General features: G+C 39.3%; 1 protein-coding gene across 15 annotated transcripts in view; it reads left to right on the top strand.

The window, feature by feature from the left end:
- The window catches only part of PTK2 (protein tyrosine kinase 2), a 193,975-nt gene that overhangs the window by 153,303 nt on the left and 14,122 nt on the right, over positions 1-26,550 (top strand). For 6 of the 15 annotated variants that reach the window (XM_032134352.1, XM_032134343.1, XM_032134269.1 and 3 more), the window contains 12 exons: positions 576-596; positions 1,643-1,740; positions 4,424-4,508; positions 7,300-7,400; positions 8,688-8,803; positions 9,611-9,711; positions 10,596-10,685; positions 11,970-12,174; positions 18,230-18,341; positions 20,569-20,655; positions 21,764-21,901; positions 23,206-23,337. In XM_032134352.1, coding sequence (XP_031990243.1) covers positions 576-596; positions 1,643-1,740; positions 4,424-4,508; positions 7,300-7,400; positions 8,688-8,803; positions 9,611-9,711; positions 10,596-10,685; positions 11,970-12,174; positions 18,230-18,341; positions 20,569-20,655; positions 21,764-21,901; positions 23,206-23,337 — 1,286 coding nt within the window. The other 9 variants (XM_032134285.1, XM_032134289.1, XM_032134311.1 and 6 more) reach the window with 3 other exon arrangements.

Below are 26,550 nucleotides of genomic sequence, written 5' to 3'. Positions count from 1 at the left end.
TTTGAAAAGCAAGAATATATGTTTTGAAAAACATATATATATTTGAACATCAGTATTTGAAAAGCAAGAATATATGTTTTCCAGAAATAAACAGAGCATTTTTACTGTCTTGCAGCTAAGTTACTATATGATTCTATTAGCATCATTTCAGGATCAAAACATACTGTGATAAATTACATCCTTTATTTTGGTTAACAGATTCACTTTATGTAATTTATTCCCCCCCCCCCAATCTTTTTATTTAAATTCTCATGGAAGTAATTACTTGTGGGCCCAGCCCTGGATGTGCTGAACACTTGAATATGGCTTCAGTGCAAAACCCAGGAGATGGGCTGTGGAGGGAAATTTCATTAAATGCTTCGCTGGATTGAAGGGGACTCAAGTGTTCAGCTCCCAAAGGACTGAGTCAGTAAAGATCACAAGAGCAGACCTCTGACTTTTGCTAATGTAAACTTAAAATTGCATCAGTATATTTTGTCTTTTTTTTTTTTTCATGTTAAAAATGTTTGTCCTGTTTTGATTTTAAGAAGCTCTGTCTAAGTAAGCATTTGATTTTTCTCTTAATTGCACTGCAGAAAGCTATGGAATAGATGAAGGTAACAGGAGACCCTTTACCCATCCCTGTATGCTTGCAGTTTGGAATGATGTGGAATTTTTAAGCTTACTATTCACTTTCATTTAATAAACATTATTTATTTATAGTTAAACCAGTTAGCTTTGGGATTTTAAAGAGGAAAATGCAGTAATTAAAAAAAGAGATGAAAAAGGCATCACCTTGTTAGCCAGCTCTAGATAACATTACTTCTGTAGTGTTAATGATGTCAAAGTCAAGGTTATGAAGTGCTAAGCTGGTTGGTTATATTTTTTTATCTGAATGATACAAGTGGAGATGAAAACATATACTGTGCATGCTTTTCTGCTATTCCTGAAATATTTTTTCATGTCTGCTAGAAATTTAATTGCAAATGAAATCATTCAATTGCAATTGATTAAATGTTTTGCTGAAGTACTGAGCCATTTTTATCAGTAATATTCTCAGCCTGTTAAACCATGACATTAACAAAATTGCATAAGGCCACCAAACATCTCAATTCCACTTCAGTTGCACACTGGCAGAGGTGTAGTGCACTCAAAATTTCAGTCTTTCATTTTATTCTTATTTGCCATGCTCTTGTTCCTGTATTTTTTTTCTTGCAGTTACCTCTTTAAAAGTTCTCTGGGCTCTTTTGATGGTTCCAAAATCTAAAATACCACATGGTGGAGTTCTCTTAAACAGCCAAAGGGATGTGTGCTGAGGCTGTGTCTTTGGTGTTGCCCTGAACTGTTCGTGTGCTTTGTCTTTCACCAGCTGTAATTAAAAAGGATTTAATTACGTTAATTGCACTGAAATAAGTGCATAGTTAATTTAACAATGTTGATTTCACAGTTCCTTTCCCGTTGCTTTGGTTCAAACTTCTAAGAGGTTTGAGAGGTCTCCACTGTGTGTGTGCAGCATCTCTATAGGTTGGTGTGCAGCAAATGTTAATCTTAGTTATTCATATGTGAGACATTTGAGTGACTTACTTTGAGTTTTGTGTCTTGTGGATTATTTCCTTGCCCTTCAGCAAAAACTTAATATTTCAAGTCTGTTACATTCTTGTAGCCAGAGATTATGAAATTCAAAGGGAGAGGATTGAGCTGGGGCGCTGCATTGGGGAAGGACAGTTTGGAGATGTGCACCAAGGAGTTTACATGAGCCCGGTAAGCCTCACTTCTCAAATGACAATAAGCAATAAAACTTTTCTAGGTTAAAAAAAAAAAAAAAAGTGTATTCCTTAGAGGTGTTGGTCTGAATCTTCCAGAATGAATAAAAAATTGCTCCAGCGATAATCTCACCATCTCTCTCACAACAAAGCCTAATAAATTTCCTATGTTTTACTGAAATAAAATACAAAATACTTGAACACTGATCCAACAAAATCCCAGTGCACAAGAATCACCTCAGTCAAACCAGGACTTGTGTAATTTAGGATGGTGCTTATGAGTTTTTCTAGAAAGACTAAGATTTCAGTTTAAATAGATCAAAAAAGTTTGTGTAAAATGGTAAGAGAAAGCTGCAAAAAATAGTTAATTTCAACAAATTTCAAGGCTTACAATAAAACAAATACGTGATTGTAAAATGAAGATTTATTTCATGTTAGAAGAAATTGCTGGAGTTTTTGATACATTATATAGGAATTCTTGTAGACAATAATCTAATTCTAACTTCAGAAACAGCTGGTTAGAGTCCTGGGCTTGGTGGGTTAAATAAGTCTTCAATGCAATATTTAAGTAAATAAGGGTAAATGTTCTGTTTCAGACAAGTTTGAAGTCTGGTCTGATACCCTTACTTAGAAAGCACATCTAATATACTTCACATTGAGAGAGATTCTTATTTTTAATTTAATTCTGTCCAAGTTAACAGGAGTACCAAGGAGTAAAGTTTCACTCACTTGGGCCATGGTGGATAAATCTAGAGCACTGTAAAACTAATTAAAGACCCTTTTCTTGGGGACTGTTGCTTTGAAAATGTTGGCTGTCTCTATTATTTTTTGTGAATTGGAAAACAGATTTTACTCAGGCATCTGTTACGGTGGTATCCCCACTGTAACAGGCATCCTGTGCTGACATTTTTAAAGAACAGCCTGTTGATTTCTTTTATTAATAAAAGTTTACTACATTTAAGGCACTGGAATATGTGAAGGTGAAACAGAACAGTGATGTCATTAAATTTTAATGTTCTGGTCACAGAGTGTAACTTATACTCTGGGAAGAAATCTTACAATCAATGTAAGATTAGTTCCAGTAACATGGTAGTGCTTCCATGTATATGTTCAGCTTGAGTGCAAAGATATAGGGGGTATTCCATGCCTCTTGTTCTGCTAGCTCAAAGCTGAATCTCAAAAATTCCAATTATCCCTGTTCATTGCACTTGTAAAGTCCTGATTCTAGTGACTGTGCAGCATCCACCTCTCCTGGCATGCTGCTTTCTCCCAGGTATTCCTGAAGGATCAGAGCCAGGCTGTAAGTGTAGGGTACTGAATGGGAAATGGGTGTATAGATACAGGATCCTGTTGGTCAACTGTAAGCAGTAAGATTGTCTTTAAAGGCTGATTAACTGTGGAATTAATCCCAAAGTGTTATTTAAAGTACCATTTGCTGCTCAATACAGAAAGCGTGGCCAGTCTGATACATCCTCACTGGTTTGTGTCTTTATCCAAAACCAAAAGATAACAAAACTCCAGTATCAGGCCTTTTCCAACGTTTATTCTGCAAAATGTCTTTGCTGGTTGCAGACACTGAGATTCTTCCTTTTGCTCTTTTTGGTTAAAGGATATTTCAAAAATTTGATGTGTAACACCAGGATAGGGATGGGTCTGGCAGGCATCCAGAGGTCTCATCCCCAGGCTGATTGTTCAATCCTGGTTTCATAAGGGAGTAAAATAATGATTTGCCATCAGTTTTTTTAGTTAGTTTATGGGCATTTGATGTGTGAGAAAAGGATTTAATCAATGTTTTCCTGCAAAGTCCACTTGAAGATCTCTTTTGTGAGCAACTTTGAAAATAAGACATGTAGCCTGCAAAATATAAATACTATTCTAATTCTGGTAATGTTTGTCTGTAAATAGATTTAAAACAGAGCAAACATGAGCAGGCATAGAACATAACTCTGAATCTTCATCTTCTACTGGCCTTAAAAATTGGATGAGGGTATTGAACAAGCCCATACCTATTGCAGAAGCTTGGTTTTAAAACACTTCAGCTACTCTCAACCCATCAAGAACTTCTCATTTTTCAGTATGCAGAGGGTGAGAAATCAGATGGGAAAGTCCATTTGATTTTAAATACATGTTGTTCTGTTCAACTTGGTTTTAAAGCCTTGATCTAACTGATTGTGAAGATAATAATGTAAAAATCTTTGGTTTACTTTCCTTTGTAGTTTGAGTTCACAGTTACAGCCAGTCTTTCCTCTGAGATCGCCACAGAAAGTCCTTCATTTGGCTTTCTGGGTTTCTTGCTTGTATAAGCCAAGTGTGGGTTTTAGCCATTATCTCCTTTTTTCCTCTGTTTTTGCTACTGTTAAGATTTTACCATCCTCAGTGATGCTAAAAAGTTTACAGTACTATTCAGTTAAACTTACCATCTTTTGTCATAATTTTTCCACAATTTAACATGGTTTAAAACATATTAAATATTTCCAAGACACATTAGATGTAAATATTGTATGCAAGGTGTCTTGATTATAATGGTATTTTAGCACTGAAGCTTTCAACATGTTATTTCTCAAGTAAAGGTATTTTATTTAATAGTAATTTTTTCCAAAGCAGTTTTGCCAGAATCTTGAAGGATGAAGAATTTTGTTTGATGGGTTGTATTTCAGCTATTTCTCAATAATGTCTTTCAGGAAAATCCAGCTATGGCTGTTGCAATCAAAACATGTAAAAACTGCACTTCAGACAGTGTTAGAGAAAAATTCTTACAAGAAGCCTGTGAGTATTAAACGACTTCTTTTGGGATCACTTTTGTAACTACTCCTTGCAAAGACTGGGGCCACCTGTGCCAGAAACTTCTTACACTGATATAAATACTTCACTGATATTTATTACGCCTGATGTTCTCCCCTCCTACAATATGTGCCAGGGGACTGCTTTACATCCTTGCATTACTACCCATGTATATGATTGGATGTGGGTTCTTTAATTTTCCGAATTGAGTGGTGATGTCTGACTCCTGTAGGGCTTTAGAACCAGTTTTGGAACATGAGATCTGATCCTCTGTTTCCTTCTTTTTTCCTCAATGAATTAAAAGACACAGCAGTTTCTCCACTTTATTGCTTTGGAAGGTCAGGTAGTTGTCTTTGCTAGAAATGTTGTGTCTAAGAGAGATCTGCTTTGAAAATTCAGAATTAAAATCTGTGCTAGAATAGACCATTTTTCTAAATAATTACCCACAAATGTTGCATTCCCCAAATAGCACATTTCACGTATGGAGGAAGGCTTTTTGTTGAGGTGAATAGGAACAGAAACTTTTGTAAGAATATTAAAGTTACTGATTCCTTTATTGTTTGGTTTTGCTAGCAAGTTCAGATATGGCACTTAGGCCTCCTTTTTGCCTATTACCCCTGCTGTTGTATACCTCTAAATGTTGTAAAGGTATTGTATTTTATCAATAAAGTAATTGGTTATGGTCGGATGTTACAGTATATTTTATTCACTAGTCCTTTATTCAAGGATTTTTTTCAACTTGTTCAGATCTGTGTTCATAGCTAATGGATTCTTATTTTTGAATGTCAGATTTTTTGTAAATTACTGTAATTTTTTCCATTGCATTTCTGTCTGTTGGAACAGTAAATACCATTGCTTACAGTAACAACTCAGCAGTCACAGGTAGGCTGCTGTCTCTTGGCAGTGTAGAAAATAATTGCTCATTGAATGCTGCTTGTTATGCTTCAAGTTTAACAGATTAGGAAATGCCACTGTAATCAACATGTAAATAGTACTTTTCAATTTTGATTTAATAGTTTTGCCATTCCTTCTTCTTCTTTTTCATTCTAATTCCCATCTGTTGCCTTTGTCTTGTGTTCAGATTGCAGACTCGCTCTCAGAACAGTTGGTTATTTCACTGAATTAATAAATTTATTTCCTAGTATTTTAATACTAGGAATATTAAGATATTTTGAGGTTTGCCTATGGTGGAGTTTTCAACACTGAAAAGATTTAGCAGCTGTTATTGCCTGTATCACATTTCACCATGTTATTTATTGCTTTTTATTAATGTTTTAAGCTATGTCAATGATAGGGATGTTTGCTTTGTTGCTTTTTTTCTCTGTATTATTCATAACATTAATATTTTAAAGAATATATGAAGTTAGCCTGTGAAGTTCCTTTGCAGGAAGGTATGTTACTAAATCATTACAACTTCTGGCCCTACAAACAGGATTGTTCAAGGATTTTTGTTGGGGTTGCTGTGTAGCCATGTACAGAAGTAGAATTCAGAGCTCATCAGAGTAGAAATCCAGAAACACCTCCTGTTTTTTAGCTTGTGGTTAGTTTAAATTTAAGGCAGAAGAAAATGGGTTTTATTCTTGCCTAACTTGAGGCAGACTGAAGCAGACTTTGCAGTTTGGTAATTGCTGTGTATTTCTGCTGACACTACAAACTGCAAGTGTAGAAGAGAAGCTATTGAAGGGTCAAATGAAGGATGTTTGTCAACAGTACATAAAGGATGTTTTTGCCATGCCTGTGTTGGGAGAGATTCTGCCCCTCTGCTCCTCTCTGCTGAGACCCCACCAGCAGAGCTGCATCCAGCCCTGGGGTCCCAGCACAGGAAGGACCTGGAGCTGTTGGAAGGAGTCCAGAGGAGGCCACAGAGATTCTCCAAGGGCTGGAGCACCTCTGCTGTGGAGCCAGGCTGGGAGAGTTGGGGTGTTGAACCTGCAGAAGGGAAGGCTCTGGGGAGACCTTGGAGCACCTTCCAGTGCCTAAAGGATGCCTACAGGACAAATGAGGAGGGACTCTTTATCAAGGAGGGCAGGGGTGGGACAAAGAGTGGTGGATTTGCCTGAAAGAGGGCAGGTTTAGATTAGATTTTTGGACAAATTCTGTGAGGGTGGTGAGGTCCTGGCACAGGTTGCCCAGAGAAGTTGTGGCTGCCCCATGCCTGGAGGTGTTCACGATCAGGCTGGATGGGGCTTGGAGCAAGCAAACTGGGGGGATTGGAACCGACTGATCTTAATGGTCCCTTCCAGCCCAAACCATTCTGTGATTCTATGATTCATATGTCATACTGTATAAAACATACTGAGACTGCTCTGCTGGGACTGAAATTAACTCCAAGGAAAATCAAATGATGTAATGATTAAATAAGATTTTTGTTTATTTCATAATCTGGCAGACGTTTTTTCCAGTAATTGAATTATACTGAGTGTTTCTTCCTACCTCCTCTTCCAGTAGAAAGACACAGATTAACTGGTTGTGCACTGGTTTGAGAGGGTATTTTATTCACTTAGGTTAGAGGCGGAGCCTGACCTGACTGGCACCTTCCACAGCAGTTTGCTTTTTTGTGAGTGAAGAACAGCACAGCTCAAGCAATGAGTGTTCCTTATTGCCCCCAGCACATGGAGTGACCAGACATTACTGCTTGCAACAGTTGTTTCAAGTTGTTTCAAGTCTTGCGATTATATTTTCTGGCCATGGGCTAAATGCTTCTTAACCAACAGCTTTATTTTTGTTTTTAAAAACGGTTTTATGTAACACACTGAACTTTTTGATTTCCTTTTAGTAACAATGCGTCAGTTTGATCACCCTCACATTGTGAAGCTCATTGGGGTTATTACAGAAAACCCAGTCTGGATAATCATGGAGCTCTGTACGCTTGGAGAGGTATGAAAAATCCTTGTGCAGTCTGGTCTCTTCTCTTTTAGCTCACTGAAAAGGCTGGAAAAAACACTTCACAATACTAACCATACTATCAAGCATGGTATCTTACTCCTTTGCAGACTTATGAACTCAGAAACAGGAGTGGCAGCTTTTGACTTTCTCCTCTACAGGGAGAACTGCATCAGCTCATTCCAGAGTGATTTAGTCAGAGTTTTCGAGCATTCAGTTGCAGTTCCAGAGTGAGAGCATGACCTCTGTCAAGATGATGATAATGTGATAATCAGTTAAACAGCATTTGCAAACATACCTTCCAGAAGTGAAACTGCACATCTTTTATTCTTCCTCAGTAATGCTGCATTTTCCCTTGAAACATTGAATTTCTTACCTTTTTTTTCTTCCAGTAGAATATCTGCAGCAGAGGCCTTAGATAAGATGACTTCCCTCATTATTATGTTTTTTGGATGAATGCTTTAAAGAAAACTAGTTCTCACTTTTTATAATTGATTCGTTTTCTTTGAGCCACACGTTTCTGAAAATGTGAGCTGCGGTGATGTTTCATACAGCATTATATGATTGTCATTGCAATTACCAAACTGCAATACATTTAAAAATAAAAAAAAAAAAGGTGGGATGGGCAGAACAACCTGTAGTGGAGAAGTCATCTTCTGTCAGTAGATTTCCTTTCCAGTGCTCAAGTGACTTTTCAAAGCCTTGTTTTGATTCATAAGGACACTCCAGTGCCACCTTCCAGGAGGTCCTGCCTGCCTTACACTGGGAATATAGCTTACAAATATTCTGCACTGATACTGGCTACTCTGAGCTAAATACAGTTGTTTCAGCACATGTAGGTTAAAACAAATTATTAAAATAAATGCTTCTAAAACAATACTGATGAATCTGTGTTTGGCTTGGCCAGGTGCTGTTCAGTTCTGAAGTGGTTTAGGCCGTAAATGGAGGCTGCACTAAGGGGTAGAAAAAACAAAAAGTCCAGGAATGCTTCACCCTGGAACAGCAACAGCAGATGCTTTTCAAAAGGAGACTGAAAGGAATGCACAAGATTACTAGTTATTTTTTTAGTTTAACAGTTTTCATGTAGAAAAACTGCTTGAATTCTAATGCAGTCGCAGTTCCTCATGGGAAGTGGTTTTCTTATCCAGCCTTTAAGGGAAGTCAAACTCGTTATTTCATTGATACTCATGTAAACCTTGCAATTTGAAATATGCCTTTTTCAAATTTCTTACTTTTTTTGTCCTAATATCTTTCTGGTTTTTTCCTTCTTGGTGCAAAAAGTTGAGGTCATTTTTGCAAGTAAGGAAGTACAGCTTGGACCTGGCCTCTCTGATACTCTACGCTTACCAGCTTAGCACAGCTCTTGCCTACTTAGAGAGCAAAAGATTTGTACATAGGTAAGATTTCATACATATATATTGGTATTTTTGTATGTCACTGCTTAAAATTTTAGGGAGTGTCAGTTTTGCAGCGGTTTCCACTAAAATTACACCCTTTTCAAGGGTGACACCTGCTGGTTCACTCCTGGATTGACTTGGAGCTGGTGCCGGATTTCAGTCAGAGTCGTTTTCAGTTGTTGCTTTGTGGTTACAGTATTTTTTCAAGCTGTGAGTCAACTGTAATCTTTCAAATACAGAAAAGCAAAACAAGGGCAGATGGCTTCTTAAGTAAAGAAGAGGGGAAGTAAAATATTTATAAAATACAAGTACTTGCTTAAAGAAAACGAACCTAAACTTCCTTTACGGTGTGTTTTGAATTTTACTCCCTTGAATGTGAATGTGAGTTTCTAGGGAGAAGAGACTGGCTTCAGCCTCTTACTGTGTGCAGTTAAGAGCTCACAGCACTCCAGTTGTTAAGTACAATTAATTTTGAACTTAAGAAATTTATTTGTGTTTAAATACTCACTAATTCTGTATATGTGTTGTCATAATGTATATGCAAACACTTACATATAAAGTAATAGCTTTGCATATATATGTAGATATTTATATTAAAACATTGTAAAGAACAATGGGGGAGAAAAAGAGGCTCTGGGAGGACCTTGTTGTTCACTACAGTGAGAATTTGAGCTCCTTATTAGGAAACCTCATACGAGACTGAGCTCAGAGTTCCTTACCTTTGCAGGGCAAATTTTCTTCAGGTGATGATACTTCACCACTTTATGTTTTAAAGTTACTAGAAATACTGTCTCCTCTGTTTGGCAGGGATATTGCTGCTAGAAATGTGCTGGTATCTACCACTGACTGTGTGAAATTGGGTGACTTTGGTTTATCCCGATACATGGAAGACAGTACTTACTACAAAGGTGAGCTGACCCTCTGGATCCTTCTTGCAGGCCAGTGAGAATACGGTTGTTTCTCACATTACTGAGGAATTGACCAGATTTCCTTGATCTAGCTGTTGCATTTGTCTAAAAAGGCAAGTCATTCAACAGTTGAATAATGGCAGTAAAGTCCTGCATGTGCTTAAGAAGAAGGATCACAAGGTGTGATTTAAGGTGCAAAAGGTAGCAAATTCACATGTAGGTACAGATAAATGTTGAGTTTGTGTTGTCATTGTATGCTACATATTTCACATGCCACTGTACTAGGGAGATTCAGTACAAAACTGCCTTTGAAGCCTACTTTTTTCCCCATTTTGGATGGAATACTGAGCTTTGGTGTCTCCAGCAGCTGAGAGATGTCCTGCAGTGCCTGATAGATGGGAAATGCAGCAGGAGAATAGAGATTGCGTGTTGGGTAGCATTCCAAAGCTGGTCTATATTATTAAACCATGAGTACATAAATCTCATCTTTAATATTTTTCTGGTTTCATATATTTTAAATTACCCATTATCTGTCCTCTTACACTGTGTTATGTTTCCTTGTTTCATTTGTCTCACTTTGCTGAGCTACATTTTATCTTTTTAATTGCAACGGTGGAAAATAATTTTGACATGATCATTTCTTGGTGTGTTTTGGGGTTTGTTATTGGAGTCTTTTAGGGGAGGTTTGGGGGATTATTATTATTATTTTGGGTTTTGTTGGTTCATTTCTCTATTTCATGTAAAGCCAAACAACATAGTATATTGATATTTTAAGTGCTTCACTTGAGATTGGTTTTGCCTATGAATTACTGCGTTGGGAACAAAATCTATTTTTGAGATCTGTAGTGAAGATAACAGCCTTCCCTTTCTTGCCTTCCCTGTAGCTTCCAAAGGAAAATTACCCATCAAATGGATGGCTCCAGAGTCAATCAATTTCCGACGGTTTACCTCAGCTAGTGATGTGTGGATGTTTGGTAAGTGAACTCCAAATGGCGAGGGTTCTTTGTGTCCTCTTGGAGAAGTTTGGTGTTTCATTTTAACTGCTGTAAATGAATAATTTCCAAATATTTGTCACAGTTTTGACTGTACATTCTGAAAATCCAGTTTCTTCCAGCATGTTTTCCATCTCTGTATTTTTCTTTCCTTTTCCTGCTCAATAAGCCTGAATTTTCATGGGCCTTTTTACCTCTAGGAAGAAGCTGGCAGAAATGAAGGTACAAGGAAATTACCACATAGTTATAACAGAGATTATTTTTATCTGTTGGTTTTGGTTATGTTTTTTTGTGTTATACTGTTGTCCTTTGTTGTTTTTCTTTTACATTTTGACTTCTTTGTGTTCATACATGTTTCCTTGCTTAATGTGCAGATCATCCTATGAGATACCCAATTTCCAGATCCTTAATGCTAGATTCCCACTTAGCTTGTCTTCTATAGCTCCTGGCCTCCTACAAAATACAACCAGAAGCTCATTAAATATAAGGGTAAATGGACATATCCTGAAACCTTGATCTTTTTTCTCAAATATACAACATTTTATATGAATCTGATGAGCTGTGCTCAAGCTGGTGCTGACTGCTGGCCTGTACAGACAGAACACAAGTTGTGTTCAGGAGCAAAGGTGATGAGATTTGGAATAACAGCAGGACAGTCAAGTAACAGGTTTACTCTCTTTACAAATTAAAATTTGAATGTTTTTAAGTGAAGGGTTTATAATAGTTTGAACAAAACTCTAGTACTGTCAGAGTTAGAAAAATGAAGCCTATGGAACATTCTGGCCCATCCTAAACTGACAGACCATGTTTCCCTTTGAGCTTTTAATGCAGTTTCAATAGAAACTGGTTTATTACATGTTTTCAGCACAAAAAATGTGGATCAATGCCAGCACTAAAACATCCTCAAAGTGAAAATACACTTTACGTGTCGAAACAAGGCACTTGGAAGGTGTCAGAGGGAAAAGCAAACACATTCTGCCTCATAAGAAAGGAGATTTGAATATGAGCAAGCACTGATTAAGGGCAGGTAAAAGGCTGTGTGAGCCAGCTGTGGGTCACTCTGCCTCATCCATAGGTGAGGCTGGTGCTGTGTGTGTGATCCTGGTGTAGTCACTCCCCTGCTACAGGTAAGTCCAAAACGATTCCGTAGCTATATATTTTGGAAGAAATTGTATTATTAGTACAAAATTGGGGTTTGTTTCTCTTTTAACAGGTCTCATTGTTTGCTCACAGTGAAGAAAACGTGTTTTTGTGTGTGTTCCTCAGGTGTGTGTATGTGGGAGATCCTCATGCACGGGGTAAAGCCCTTCCAGGGAGTGAAGAACAATGATGTGATTGGGCGGATCGAGAACGGTGAGCGGCTCCCAATGCCTCCAAACTGCCCTCCCACCCTCTACAGCCTTATGACCAAGTGCTGGGCCTACGACCCCAGCAGGAGACCCAGGTTTACTGAACTTAAAGCACAACTCAGGTAGGGTTTGACTTCTGACAGGTGATTTCCTTTGTTCGGAAATACTTCTGTTTTACCTTCTGTTCCAGTGTTTTGGTTCTGTGGAAAATGCGAGGCACGGTGTATTGAGTTTTTATCTTCAGAAGGCCAGGTTGTTGCTGGTCTTTGGGAAAACTGGGCCTTATCTGTTAGAGAAAATTCGTTAATAAATTCAAATAACTGGAAATATGAATCACCTCCTTTCTCTCCCAAGAAAAACTCCTTGTCTGACTAGCACTTCATTTATAATTTTAGCAACAGTCCTTGGGGAGTGAGTTAGAAAGAATTAAGAGTGATTATCTAAACAAACATGCCGTGAGCTTCTGGAGTAGAGATGTATCTTTACTTAAATAAATGAAGCATCAGGTGAATGCTCTTGGGATTTCTTTCCATGCCATGTAGCACAGGAGTTGCACAGAGACAGCTGTCCCAGGGCAGTTGCGAGCCTGCAGTAAATGCAGCATCACAGACAGAAATTCCTTTGCCCTTTGTAAACCAGGATATAGACTGCCTTGTGTTTATCTTGGAAAGAGTGTGAGCACACACCTTGGAGAGCAGTCTAAATTCACACCTTAGTTTATTCTGCAGCAATATATTCCAGTGTCCATATCACCTTTCACCAGCCCCAAAGTGGGAATGATATTTAACTTTGAAACATCACTGAGATAATGTGCAGGCACATTCGATATTTGTGACCAAACTGGGTCACAGACGTGACTTTTGGATTTTATGACTGCTCAGGATGTGTTTGCATAAGTCAGTACAAGCTTTGAGTACCACATAGGTTTTGCACACTGACAGTCCACACTGGGATTTGTTGTAATTCATTGCTTAAATGATTTGGTTTTATTTTAGGTCTTGCTTCAAAGTTGTGCTTTGTGGCATGTTTTATTTTCATAATATCATTTTTTTGCTTTCACTGAATGTGCACGGTTCAAGATAATTCACTGGTGATTAAAATGAGGAACAATTTCAATGTATTTATGAGGCTGATTCAGACCTGCTGTATGGAGAACTTAAAGGCCTTTAAAGTTCTTTCCTAATTCTTAAAATTTCATACAGTTCCACCATCTGTTACTCTGGGAGCTCCTGTTTAGACTAGTAATTTGTAGAACTAAGGGAAGACAAATTTTCTCACAAATAACTTCCCATCCTCTTCACTGTGTGGAGTTAACACAAAGGGAGGAATGTCAGGGCTGGACAGGCTTTGCAAGGAAAAGATGTGACACAGTTGTGTGATTTAGGTAATAGGTGGAAATGGGTAATTCACTTGCTTTTTCTGTTTTTTTTTGACTCTGAAAGTACAGGATGATTAATAATTTGCAGCCAGTTGTACTGATAACTTAAAGCTGGTTGGCACAGATGAGAATGAAGCCCTAAAAAATGTGACTGGAAGATGGCTGTGGTGTGTAACCCCAAGCAGGGAGTGTCTCACCAGGAAGGAAGGAGCATGAGTAAACCCAGAGTGTGCCCAAGAGCCTGGCTGTCCTCAAAACCAGCACTCAGGGCATGCAGGAACGCAGGGTCTTGTTGGTTACACATGAAAATGTTTCCCAATGTGCATGGGTGAGCTCTGAAACAGGTCACCCAGAAAGACTCTGGAATTTCCATGCTGGCAGATATTCAAATTTTGATTGGAAAAGGCTCAGAGCAGCTGGCCCTTGCTGTGCAGGGAGCCCAGCTTCACCAGGAGACTGGACTGGAGACCTCCAGGCATCCCTTCCATCTCATTCTACATGAAAGTGTGGAGGGGTGTTTGCTCCTCTGGTCATGCTGGGAGATTGAAGCATTGTTTAGAGGGCAGCCTCTCTCCTGCAACCCTAAAAGTTTTTACTCTGTTCCCACAAAAGCATGGAGCTTTCTGCCACTCCAAACCAGTGACCTTTATCTCCCAAAGTTAGGCAGAGTTGTTGTCCTTAGGGCTGCTTTGCTCTGCTCCAGACAGAGTCAGCCTCTCGCTGGAAAGGTTGCCAATTCCCTGATGCTGAGGCAGTCTCAGGCAGCTAGGGAAGATTGGGTTTCAAAACTCAAATTCCCATGAACTTGCAAAAACAAGCCATTTCCCTGGTGGCCTTTCCCTGTGGTGTTGCTGCTGCTCGTTCTGGATGCTGTCCAGAGCAGTCTCTTCAAGCTGAGAGCAGACTGGATGTTTGCTTGGAGCCAGATACAGCACTGCAGCATTCATTCCTCTCTGGTTTAATGAAAAAAACTCCTTGGCTTTGGGAAAAATCTTCTGCATCTGGAATAGCACTGATGGGAGCATAAGAGTTTCGTGTGCTCTCTGTTTTTTGATGCTTTTCCCGTCTCATAGTAACAGCTGCTTTGCCCAAACTGTATTTGCAGCTGATTGTGCAAGGCAAAGGTGCTGATTTCTGCACAATTTATGTACTGTTGTTTGTTGCTACATATGAATTTAAGTACTGTTATTAGGGTAGTAATTTTATAGCATTTGATCTGTCTGAAGTGGATGTGGTTGAGTCAGTCTTCCCAGCAAACACAGAAACAAATGGGTGGATTGTGGATTTCCAAATGTAATTTATCCTCGCATTCCAAGTCCCTTTTCAAGTGGTGGAGGGGGGTTAAAAGTCAGATTAGGTCAGGGCAGTGAGGTACTATCCTGCTACTCCTGCAGTTCTGACTTGGTCAGAATTAGAATATAGGGCATTTTTGATTGGGAAGCGTGTGTTGCCTTGCTGGTTTTGTGTAGAAGACATTTTTTGTCTTGCACTACATGGTAAATAATATAAAAGGATTTCGATTTTAATTTTAAACTTTCAAGTGAATGTAATTTCATGACATTTTTCACTCTATCACTGGAACAAATTTTCTTTAAAGTACCTTTCATGAACCCTCTTGCTACAAATAGCAAAACAAGCAGCAGTTGCATCATTGTGGAGATGAGTGTCCCTGTTGCCCATTGTTTTAACAGTGCTTAACCCCACTGGCATCCTGGAGCTGCAGGTTTTCCCCCCATAAAAAGAATGGGGGGGGGAAAAGAGACAGATTCTATGTTTTTAAAGTCTGGTTTTATGACAAGAGTGAGATAATTAACTGATGAGAACTGGACTTGAGCTTTTTGTCACTGCATTTGATGTAGATCCTGAAATGTTGCTTATAAATGAAAGAGAGAAAACTGCTAAGAGTGGAGGCAGTTTGAGTCCTCTTCTTTTATGGCATTCTGACAAAAAAATACTACAACACGTAATTGAAATACATGATGGCAGCTGCAAAATGCTTTGTTATTCTTCTGTTCTTTGACTGTGACCATTAGGAATAGTCCATAATCCATGTAAGAGTGCTTTCAGATTAGAACAGTATGTGCAGATATGCTCATCTGCATCCAACTTTGCATTTCTGGTGGCAGAGAGAAAGAAAGAAGCTGCTTGTTGGGGGTCAGCACTTAAAGTAAGTTCCCACACCACTGTAGCAGGAGACACTGGTGCTGCTGTGCCTTTCAGAATATGAGGATGCAGTTTGTTGTTTTAAATATTCCTACACTGAAAGTCCCCATAAATGTTTCCTTTTCGCTGTCACAGGCCAATTTCAGTAAAAAGTCCTTTGTAAATTAAATAAGTTAATCAATTATGCAAACTTGTAATAGTTGAGATTTTTCTTGAGCCTCCACCTCTCAAAGAAGCGGAGTTAAGTTTGTATGTGCTACCTCAAGGTTTGCTAGGGGAAGCATAGGGATAGAATTCCCTGCTTGCTCCTCTTCGCTGCTAAAAATATGTACAGTTTGGGAAACTATGCCTAGATCTGACTTCTCCTGACCTTCTGCAAATTCTAATAAACTGTTCAGAGAACTTGAGCAGCTGCACTGAGGAAACGTCAAAAATATCTCTTGGCACACTCTTACTTCATCCACAGACCGGTCTTCCCTTTTGAGAAAACAAAGACCTTTCTGTGAGTCATTTATATTCCTTGTGGCTTTTTCGAGTAGTGCTTCTCTGAGGCATTTCTATTTTATATTCTTGTCAGCAGAATCAAGGGCATTCAAGTACAGATGCTGCTGCAGCCCATCAGCCTCTGACCAGGCTGCTCTGGGCTTCTGGGAAAGAACCTCCTGATGGCGCAGGCAGTGGGAGAGCAGGGAGGATGAACTGCAGTTGTAAAGCAAAAAGCTGAGCCTGTGTTAAGAAAAAGAAATAATTTCAATAGAAATTTTTCGTTTCTGGTGATACAAGATGATGGTTTTGAACACTGGGGCATCACAGATAAAATGCCTTTGATAGCAAAGCAGAGAGAGTATTGGGGTTTCATTCCTTTTTATGGAAAACCAGGACTGCGCTGTGACAAATTCCACGCATGGCCCCAAATTGTCAATAAGCCATCTCTAAATTTAGCCAGCTGCTACCAGCCAACTCTGTTCTATTCTTTAGCTCAGATTAGAGCAAATGCTGTATCAACAACCTGGTTAAAAATCTGCATTTTCTTCATTTTTCATTCATTAATCTGGGCAAATTTTTTTTTGTCTTGTTTTGTTGTGGGTTTTCTTAATCCTGAGGCTTGTCTGGAAAGATGATAATCATGGTTCATGGCTGTGGATATGTGTTGGCTGCTTTCTCATGCTACGTAAAAACACTGGATATCTGAAGTGTGACAGCTTTAAAGCAGGGGGGTTTTGCTGGTTCTTCATGGGTTCAAGTAGGAAATCTTGCATTTTCCTCATTCTGAGGGAAGAGAGAGGTAAAATAGAAAGATTCCCTCCGTTGAGCTGTAGCTGTGTTTCCATGGTAGTTCTAGCAAGGGTGACTCTTGCAAATAACTTGTCTGATTTTGCTTTTGTTCCACATTCTTGTGTTGCTTCAGCAGTGATGGGTTGAAATTGCAGCAATAGTTATAAACTTGATTTAGCTGCAGTGAGACGAGATGACTTCTCTGCTTTTTAGAAGTGGCATAGTTTGGGGTTTTTTTGGCTGACTAAGGAGAAGCAAAGTTCTCGTCTCCAGCAGGAATTTATTCTTGAAATAAGCAGTGAAGTTCCACGATGAGAATAGATTGCTGGAGTTGATCTCATCCCCTCAATGAGTAATTCTGGGTGGTTGTTTAGCAGACTGAACAGGAGACTGTAAACTCAGAACTTAGCTTTGTTTCTGGAAACTCCTGAGTGATAAAGAAGCTGGAATAGCTCCTCCACAGGATTGTCTTTACCCTGGGGATAGCGATATGGAAATAATCTACCCTGCTCACATCTCCAGACTGTCCGCGTAGCGTGCGGCTCCAAGGAATTGGCAGCTCCCTCTTTCAAAGCTTCGTTCTGAGTATTTTTCAAATGGCAAATATCCAACATTAATAAGCCACATAGCAGAGCTGGGAGGAGGCTGGCTGTGGGGGCAGCAGGAGCACATTCAGCTTCAAACAGGCTTTTTAATAGTCAGAACAGTGGTGAGTAGCAAACTGGTTTTACTACTGTCTTGTACTTTGTGAAAATGCAGCCTTTTGACCTGAATGCTTAGAAGCTGAGTGAATACTGTCAGATCTTTCTGTTTTGCTAAATTGCTTTGCTGAATGTGTTCCTGGTTAGGCTAAAACGTAAGAGCTGAAGAAGTATTTTTGACTGCTTTCTTTAAAAAAGGAAAAAAAAATCCCAGTGATCTGAAGCTCTTAAGTTTCAGTAAAGAACATTTTCGGTTTGTTTTGAACCTTTGCAGCAGTTCAGTAGAATATTTTCTTGTGAAGATAAAGCTTTCATGCAAGTAAGTGCTTGATTGATTGTCTTTGGGGACTTCTCTGTGTAATTGCACATAAAAAGAACTGTTATGAAAAAAAAATGTGTGCAAGATCAACCACAGCTTTCTGAAAATTTGATGCTGTTTTTGTTTGTTAAAACACCCTGGTAATCCTATGGAAATATTTCTTTCTGATCCTGGTTTTCAGAAACAAAACCAGTGTATGTAAAAGAAGTTTGGTTTTCAGTAATTTTATAGCATTTCAAGTTAAGTAGTGTTTATTATTCTGAAAAATGCAGGAGCTGTGGGGAGAGGTTTGTTAGTCACTGAAACTGGAGTTCTACTTGATTACAATATGTTTTCCTTAGTACAATACTGGAGGAAGAGAAGCTGCAGCAAGAAGAACGAATGAGAATGGAATCCAGGCGACAAGTCACAGTATCCTGGGACTCAGGAGGATCAGATGAAGCTCCTCCCAAGGTAGCTAAGACTGCAAATTACGTGTGTTTAAAAAAAACCAAAAAAACCAAACAAACAAACAAAAAAAAAAAACCCCAAAACCAAAAACTTTTTCTGTTCCATTTATTTCTTCAAAGCCTCCCCTGATGGGTTTGTTCAAACCATGGCATTCTGGCCAGTTCTGTCCCATCTGGGAATCCTTGCCTGAAATGACCCAGCTCTGCTTGAGCTGTGCTTAGAACTGAGCCGGGCTAGGATACTGCATTAAAGATTTTCTGTTTCTTCTCTAACTTGTAAAAGACACCCATAGCTGCCACAAAATTGTTTTCTGGCCTTTCCTTTTCCCTCCTTTCTTGTAGCACTCCTGTAAATTGTTCTCTGATGAGCTCTCAGGCCAGCGTGAAGTTTATTTATAACACATTAGTGATGGGACAGAAGTCAGCTAATTGCATTTTCCTTCTGCTGGACAGAAAATTAGGGGTGTGTTTCCAAGGAACGTACGTGGTTTAGTTTCCACTTAATTTTCATTTCTGTCCTGTTTGGATGTCACTGATGTGTTCTGCAGCTGTGGGAGTCCAGCCTCACCAGTTTCTGAGCCCTCTTCCCTCTAAATGACTTGTCTGCTTGATCTCGGAGTTATTTTTGCAAGTTGTTACTTGAAAGTTTGAGCCTGTATTTTGAAGTTTAATTCCGTGCAGTCACCACTGCATTGTCTATGTCCTGAGAGTTTGTGGTGAATTCCTGGAGTTGTTACACCCAGGCTCTGGAGCTGATAATAATTCCAGGAGTACTTGTGTGGCACCTTGTGCTGTGCACATTCCCCAACACTCAGAGAAAGGCAACTTTTTGGTTTTGGTTGGTGTCCTTTTGTTTTGTTACGTTTTGGGGGGAGGAGGGTGGTGGTGGTGGTGGTGGGGGATTTTTGTGTGTGTTTGGGGTTTTTTTCTCTTTGTTTCTGGGAAACAATGTTCCAACTTACAGAAGCAGATAAACTGCATAAATTGGACCAATATGCTGTTAATTTGAAATGAGCACCTTTGTGTGTGATGTATGAACTGAAACACTTGACCAAAGGTGTGTTAAAACTGCAGTTAATTCTGCCACTGGAGTTAATCTGTTTTGAAGGGGTCACTGTGTCCTCACTGTGTATATCTGATGCTGTTGTTGGTTAGGTTTTTTATACACTACTTTTGTGTAAAATATGGATGTGCTTAATAATGGCATTGGAACAAGTTGAGTTTTGTAAATAGCAGTCTTTTAATTATTATCTAATTTTCTCATGGTGACAACTGATTTTTTTTTTTATTCTTGTGATGATCCACTGTAAGAGTTGCAGATGATTATAGGTCTTAAACTCCTACACATCCTCAAATAATTCCCAGCTATCACAATCCATACTGTGAAACTACTTGCGTCTCTCAGTGGTATTTCTGTTAGAAATCTAAGACAGAAAACATCCTAGTCCAGAATGACAATGAATTTTTTCCTCAAGCAATGCTAAATTCTGCAGTGTCCATTAATGTGGTTGCCTTTAACTGCCAGAAGGACTGAGGGAGCCCTCTGCAGAATGATGAAGTTTGGGGTTTTTTTTCCCCTCTTTGGTTGATTTTTCTCTTGCTGAAACATCCATCAGTGCTATTCCTTATTCATAAAGAAACCCTCAGCTATATCTTTGGAGGTTCAGAATAGGATCAAAAGCACTTTCCATCTTGAGGTAATTAGTTACACAGAAGTTAATTATCAAACTAACTTCATACCTCAGAATACCACATGGAAATAGCCGTGCAAACAAACCAGTTTGGTTTGTGTTATTCTTACTGAAGCAAAAGGATTTACTTTTGGGAACAGTCACAAAAGCAACAAACTACCAGCAAAAATTGGAAACAAAGTTGTATTGCACCTGGAAATTTTTTAAGAATTATGTTCTTAGCTGATGTTCTCTCTAGAGTTAAACAGCATAGCGCAGGTCATGGAGTGCAAGCAATTAAATAAACACAAAGAATTCACAGAGCAAGCATTATTTATTGACATCCTGAGCAAACAATTCAGCTTCATCCATTGCCAAGCAAAAATGGAGGAAAACTTACTTTTAGGTTTTTTTAAAAAAAGTGTTTGTAATTATAGGAGATCTGTTTTGGGGTTTTTTTTGGAGTTTGCCAAACCTGTAAATATTTGTCTCACTGAAACATAATTTTCTGGTTTTAGTTTTGTGTGTTTAGTGATTCTAAAAATTCCTTTTTGTTTACAGCCCAGTAGACCTGGTTACCCTAGTCCCAGATCCAGTGAAGGGTTTTATCCAAGTCCACAGCATATGGTACAGCCAAATCATTACCAGGTATTACATTTAATACCGTGCATGTATTTTTTTTTCAAATGTGTGTTCTCCATCTTAGTTGCAGCTGGTGGGATTGATGTACTTCTTTCATGATTTATTTTAATTCAGTTCTGTTCACAGAGTTTTGTTTTACATAGAAAAAAAACCCAAACTGAGCCTGGTAGGTTTGCTCCAGATGGCAAATATTTCCACATCTGATGTGGTGTTCATGTTAACATTTGTGCTGAGCTATGAAATCACTTGCTTTATAAAATGGCATTAACTGGGGGCCTTTCCTTGGGGTCATTGGTATTTCATTTTCTGTGTCCTGATAGCTGCTGCCTTCAGCTCTACCACATTGTATACTCACAGGTTTTGCCTTTCTTCCTAAAACTGCTGAAGAAATTTAGAACAAAAGTTTGTCGTTGTACATCATAGAGCAATTTTAGGTTTGTTCAAGGCTACAGCCATATACAGCTGTCTCAGTCAAGGGGATTTTTTCCATGGAGGGAGGTTTTCATTGATTTAATAAGTATTTCAGGCTCATTAAAACTACTTGGATTTTCCTGTGGAGAAGTTCCCAGGCCACTCAGCTCAGCACACTAATTACATGCTGCCACTCAAGCCTTAAGCCTGTAACATACAGCAGGGGGTACATTTTTATGGGGCTCTGTAGGGTGATGTTTGCAGGCTCCTATTAACTGGAACATGAGCCCTGCATGTGTAGCTCTTATATATGTATCTATAGATTTTGTTTTGTCCTCAGAGGGCTTTGATCTCCTCGACTGCAGAGGTTAGAGCACGCTCTGATGCCGCTGGCTTGATTGGCACCATAAAACAGTTATCCTCAAAAGTTGTATTTCTGTACTGTTACACTTATTCTAAAATAGTTATGTTATGATGGGTGTCCTCTAAGACTTAAAACAGAGGTGTCATATTTTGGCTCAGCTTCTTTCTTCTGATGTTGCTTCCCCTTCCTCATCTCAGTGACTGCTTGAATTGAGTCATTTCTGTGCTTTCATGTTTGTTGTCTTGAGGGGGATGTTTTCATTATGGGGAAGCACAGGTCTTACTGATATCTCTGGTTTTCTCTTTGTTTTTGCCTGGGTGGGGTTTTTTGCCCCCAAAGGTGTCTGGCTACCCTGGTTCCCATGGGATACCAGCCATAGCAGGCAGCATTTATCCTGGGCAGGCTTCTCTACTGGATCAAGCAGATTCCTGGAACCATCGGCCTCAGGAAATATCAGTGTGGCAACCAAACATGGAGGTATGGTGACCTGACACATCTGTTACTGTGTTCTGTACCGTTAAATACACTTTTTATTATTATAAATTGTATTACGTCTGTTATTGAGGTAGATCTGTTATAGGAAAATTGAGTTGTTCTGGTGCTTTTTAAAATTACCTCACTGCGGTGGGCTGGGAGTCAGGACTGAATTGTTTTTTAAACAAATCCTTCTATGTGAGGCTGGCCATGAGGTGTCACCTCACGTGAATTCTTGATGAAGTTGTTACTACTTATCTTAACCGAGTGATAGCAAATATTTGGTGTTTGTTAAGAGAAGGCTTTACTGGAACTTTGTGCTGTTCATAGAGTTGGGAACACTCACGTAAAAATACCTCTTGGGAGATATCCAGCACAGCTGAAGGACTGAGTCTTCTCTATAACTTACCCAGTAGAGAAGATGAAATGGTCTGAAAGACTGTTCCTGAGCTGAATTCCTTCTGGGTGCTCTCCAGCCTGTCATGATTGCACTGAGCTGCTGAGGAACATCGAATTAATTCCCCCTTTAACCTTGTGTCTTTTTTTTCCCCTTCTCCACTGTTGTACACTTTTTTATTCCATTTTTTCCTTTCACAAAGATTCAGTTTCTGCAGCTTCTGTTTTAAATATTTTTCTTCTCTAACCAGCTCTATTCCCTGTGTTCCTGATAAACATTTAAGTGATAACTGAGATCTACATGTTAAATACAGGGAAGTTTGTTACCAAATTTCCCTTGGCTTTTTTAAAAATACTAACTTATACACTATTTCCTAATGATTTCCAGACAGCATTGGGGTATGGTGTGTGGAGTATTTGTGAGCTTAAGGCAGGCATAAATATTTGGTCAAAAATTCATTTAAAAATGCTTTTGTGACATGTTTTGCCAGTGTTGGCTACCACTGAATAGTACATTTGTTTTGATTTTAAAAAATGTATCTTGCAGCATTTAATAACTGGATGGTTACATTATTGCTCAAGACCAAGAAAACAAAATTGATACATCTGGGTTTTTTGTCCAACTTAAATGAAGTGCAAATATAGGAAGTGACAACATTGCTGAAAAACAGAACAGAATCTTTCAAATTGTTTTTGGTTGCAGTGACTAAGAGCAAGGCAGATAAAAAAGGGCTGGAAAGAGTGTCTTCTGCTGCTCTGCTTCAGTTTTTGAGGAGCTGAAGAAACTCTGCTTGACTGCTGCTGAGAATTTTGGCTTCTAAAAATCTTTTCTTTTGTAATCTCTTAAGTTCTTGCACCTGTTTATACAACTTTTAAATTGTGAGACTGAACAAACTTCCTCTGGATTGTAGGATTCAGGCACTTTGGACATCCGAGGGATGAGCCAGGTTCTACCCACACACCTCATGGAGGAGAGGTTGATACGACAGCAACAGGAGATGGAAGAAGATCAGCGCTGGCTTGAAAAAGAAGAACGGTTCCTGGTAATTCTTTGTTTCACAGAGCTTCTTAATTCCTCCTGATTTTTGGTTTTGTATTGCAGCTGGCTAAAACTGGTCACTTCTGTGGACTGAGAAAATTTACTGGACACAGGAGTTGCTACTAAAATGTGGGTTTTAAAATAAGTGTTCAGCTAGTGAGTCTAGTTTCAGATACCTTGAACAGCTGTGGCTTTTGGTGAATCTCATTTTATCCAGTTGAGTGTTTGTGTGGGGGAAGTTGTGGGTATAATTCTGTGCCCATCTAGAGGTTGCCTGTTTGCTCTTAAAGAGATAGATCTGTGTGTACTCTATCCCTAAAAAAGATGTAACCATCAGCCATCTAAGGGCCCTGGCTGTGCTCAGAGTTGTAACCAGTCTTTCCCTGGAGGAATAATGCCACATGTTAGTGGGAAGAAATAGTATAAGAGGGAGCTTTGTGAGGAGGGGAAAAGCTCTGAACCTCACCCGGAGCAGGAAGAAGAAATCATTGGTAATGGGATCTGCTGATGCTGTTTCTTTGCAATTCCAGTTCCTTGTTATCAGTGCCACTGGTGTACGTTTTTTGGTTCAGCTCTGGCTATCCAGTTGTGAAAATTCGAGTTGTGTGTTAAATTTCTCCTACATGAGGCTGATGGCTACATATGGAGCAGAAGGTTGGAGTAGAATGTTACCAGGAGCCTGTGGGTGCCCGAGCCTCACAGGACAGGTGGATAATTCACAGTGCTGTGGTGTGGGTTGTGACAAACATCAGTCCTGTGCTTGATCTTAGGCATATTTCAAGGAATGTTTCAGTTTGGAAATCTCCTCTGTGTTAGCTACTGGTATATGCCCCCATGTCCATGACATCTTCTAGCTGAGATCCACATTGTGCCTGAGCTAAGAAGTGACTTTTGATTAATGGGTGTTGAAACTGGTTTCCTTTGTAAGTCCACATGGGAATTTGCAGTTTCCCATTGGGATGACAGCAAACAAACCACTGTACCCAGATTGCTTGGTCTGAAGAGAGGGAGGGGAAAGGAAAATTTCTTCCCTAATTTAGGCATTAGCTTTTCCAGTCTTACGTGGCACCAGTTGCTTGTGACCTACACAACCCAAGTCAAACTCATCCCACTGACGGTTAAAACTTTAAAGATGGCCAAGAACTTTTTGTGGAATTACGTGTTTTCTGGGAATGAGGCATTGACATTGCAGGTGGTGGCAGTAGGTTGTGTGGGAACTTTCTGCAGAAAACTTCCTGATTTTTTCTGCAGAATAAATGATGATTATTTGTAGTGTTTGTTGATTCAGTCTCTGTACCATTAGGGTGTTTATCATCCCCTAAATTGATGTTGAGAAGGAACTTGCTGATTTTTTCTTTCATCTGTAGTACAATCGTAGCATCTGTTTGGAAGAGATTTGCTGTGTTTCCATTTTGTGTTAGTTTTATTGTGAGGAAACACCATCTCTCTTGCATCTATTCTGTTGAGGAGTTGGAATCCGTAAGAGACTTCAGTTCTTTTTCTTTCCACATTAATATGTTGACTGTACAGACTTTGGGGTTCACCCTTGAATGCCTGTTACAGATTTACACCTCATGTCAGGAGCCACAAGGTGCCTGTGAGGCCACAGCAGGATCTGTGTCAGGGGAATCTTCAGTTTATAGATGGTTGTTTCTTGGAAAAGGAATGTGGCTGAGTTTCTAGGTTAGCCCTGAGGAAATGAAGATGTGGAAAAGTCATTGTGGGGAGTCACTCTTGGAGACCTTGCAGATCTGCTGAAGGATATCCACAATTCAGACATGAGAGCTCAAACATGTAATAATAAGCCATTTATTGAGGCATTAAGGCCATATAATGATGTCTAGCATAGAAATAAGCCAGATATTACACACACATGCTCCTTGGCTGCTGTCCTCTAGTCAGTGACAATTAACATTTCTGCTCTTGGAAGAAGGGCCTTCCCTATTTTCATTTCAAGTGATGTAGGGAGAAGAAATCTGGCCCTCCCTTGCCTGCTTTAGGCAGGCTTCAAAGAATATTTGTCCTTTTGAGCACAGAGAATAACAGAGTAGAGCCGGATAGTAATATTTAACTTATGTAACTATAATATTTAACTTCTGTAACCATGTGTAGTGTTTTCAATGTAAACTGTCTACTTCCAAAAGCTGCTCTATTTACTCAGTCCTCGGGCTCTACAGCACATCCCACTTGTACTACTGAGAGTTGGACTCACAGGGGATCACTGCAAATCATTTAATGTAAGACACTGCAACAAGATAAAAAATCCTCTGTGGGTTTCTGTTAGTACAATTTTTGTTTCCCCAGAGTAACACCAACTTGCTCATGACTTGAAATTTATTGCTGCTTCTGCAGGGAGAAAATACAACTCACAGCACGTTATACAGGGATAAACAGCACTGATGCTGCTGGAAGGGACTCTGCAGATGGGGAATTCAGTTGCAGTGGCATTGAAATGGAAATGTGCAGGTCTTTGGGGAAGTTATCAGTGTAAGCAGTTTGCCTGAAACCGGCCCTTGGAGAACATGGGGATTAGTCAGTACTTGAAAGGATAGAAATGTTGTGCAAGCTGCAGCCTTAACAGAATCCAGAATTCTGGAAATTCTGCTGTAAAAAGAGAAAACAAACAGGTCTCTCCTCGTGGGAAGCTCCTGAACAAAAACAAATCTGTTGTGTAAAAGCTGAAGAGTGAAGAAGTGCTTAATTCTAAATTGTACCAAATACACTCATTGGGAAGTGAGGAGAGAATTGGAGGGGTTGATTTTGGGGGATCTAGGACTGACAGTCCCTCACACCCCCTGACAGGGAGGGGAGGCAGCACTAGGTCTGGCAGCTTTGATGGATGTTGATTAAAACTTCTGATGATTAAACTTTCATGCTGTCTTGATAGTAGTGCTGTGGAGGTGATCCTCTCCAGGAAGGACAGAAATATGTGAATTATATTTGGGAAAGCTGAAGTGGAGACACACAAAGCATTATTGCACCTAAAGTTTGATAGAGATCACTACAGGACACAGTCTCTGTCCAGGACACATTCAGGTGGAAGATGAAATGCCTGCACTTCAAACAATATAAAACAATAAAAAATTATCTTTGAACATTTTACACTTTTCTTCTTCTAGGCTTATTTAATTGCCTGCTCCTTCCTTTATATGGAGTTTCCAGTCTGAACCTTTCTTTCTAGCTGCACTGATGTTATGTGCATTATTTTTAATCGTAT

This window comes from Corvus moneduloides, chromosome 1, assembly GCF_009650955.1.
Source record: "Corvus moneduloides isolate bCorMon1 chromosome 1, bCorMon1.pri, whole genome shotgun sequence".
Taxonomy (NCBI): domain Eukaryota; kingdom Metazoa; phylum Chordata; class Aves; order Passeriformes; family Corvidae; genus Corvus; species Corvus moneduloides.
Note: the sequence above shows the minus strand (reverse complement) of the source record. Positions and strands in the feature narration are given on the sequence as shown.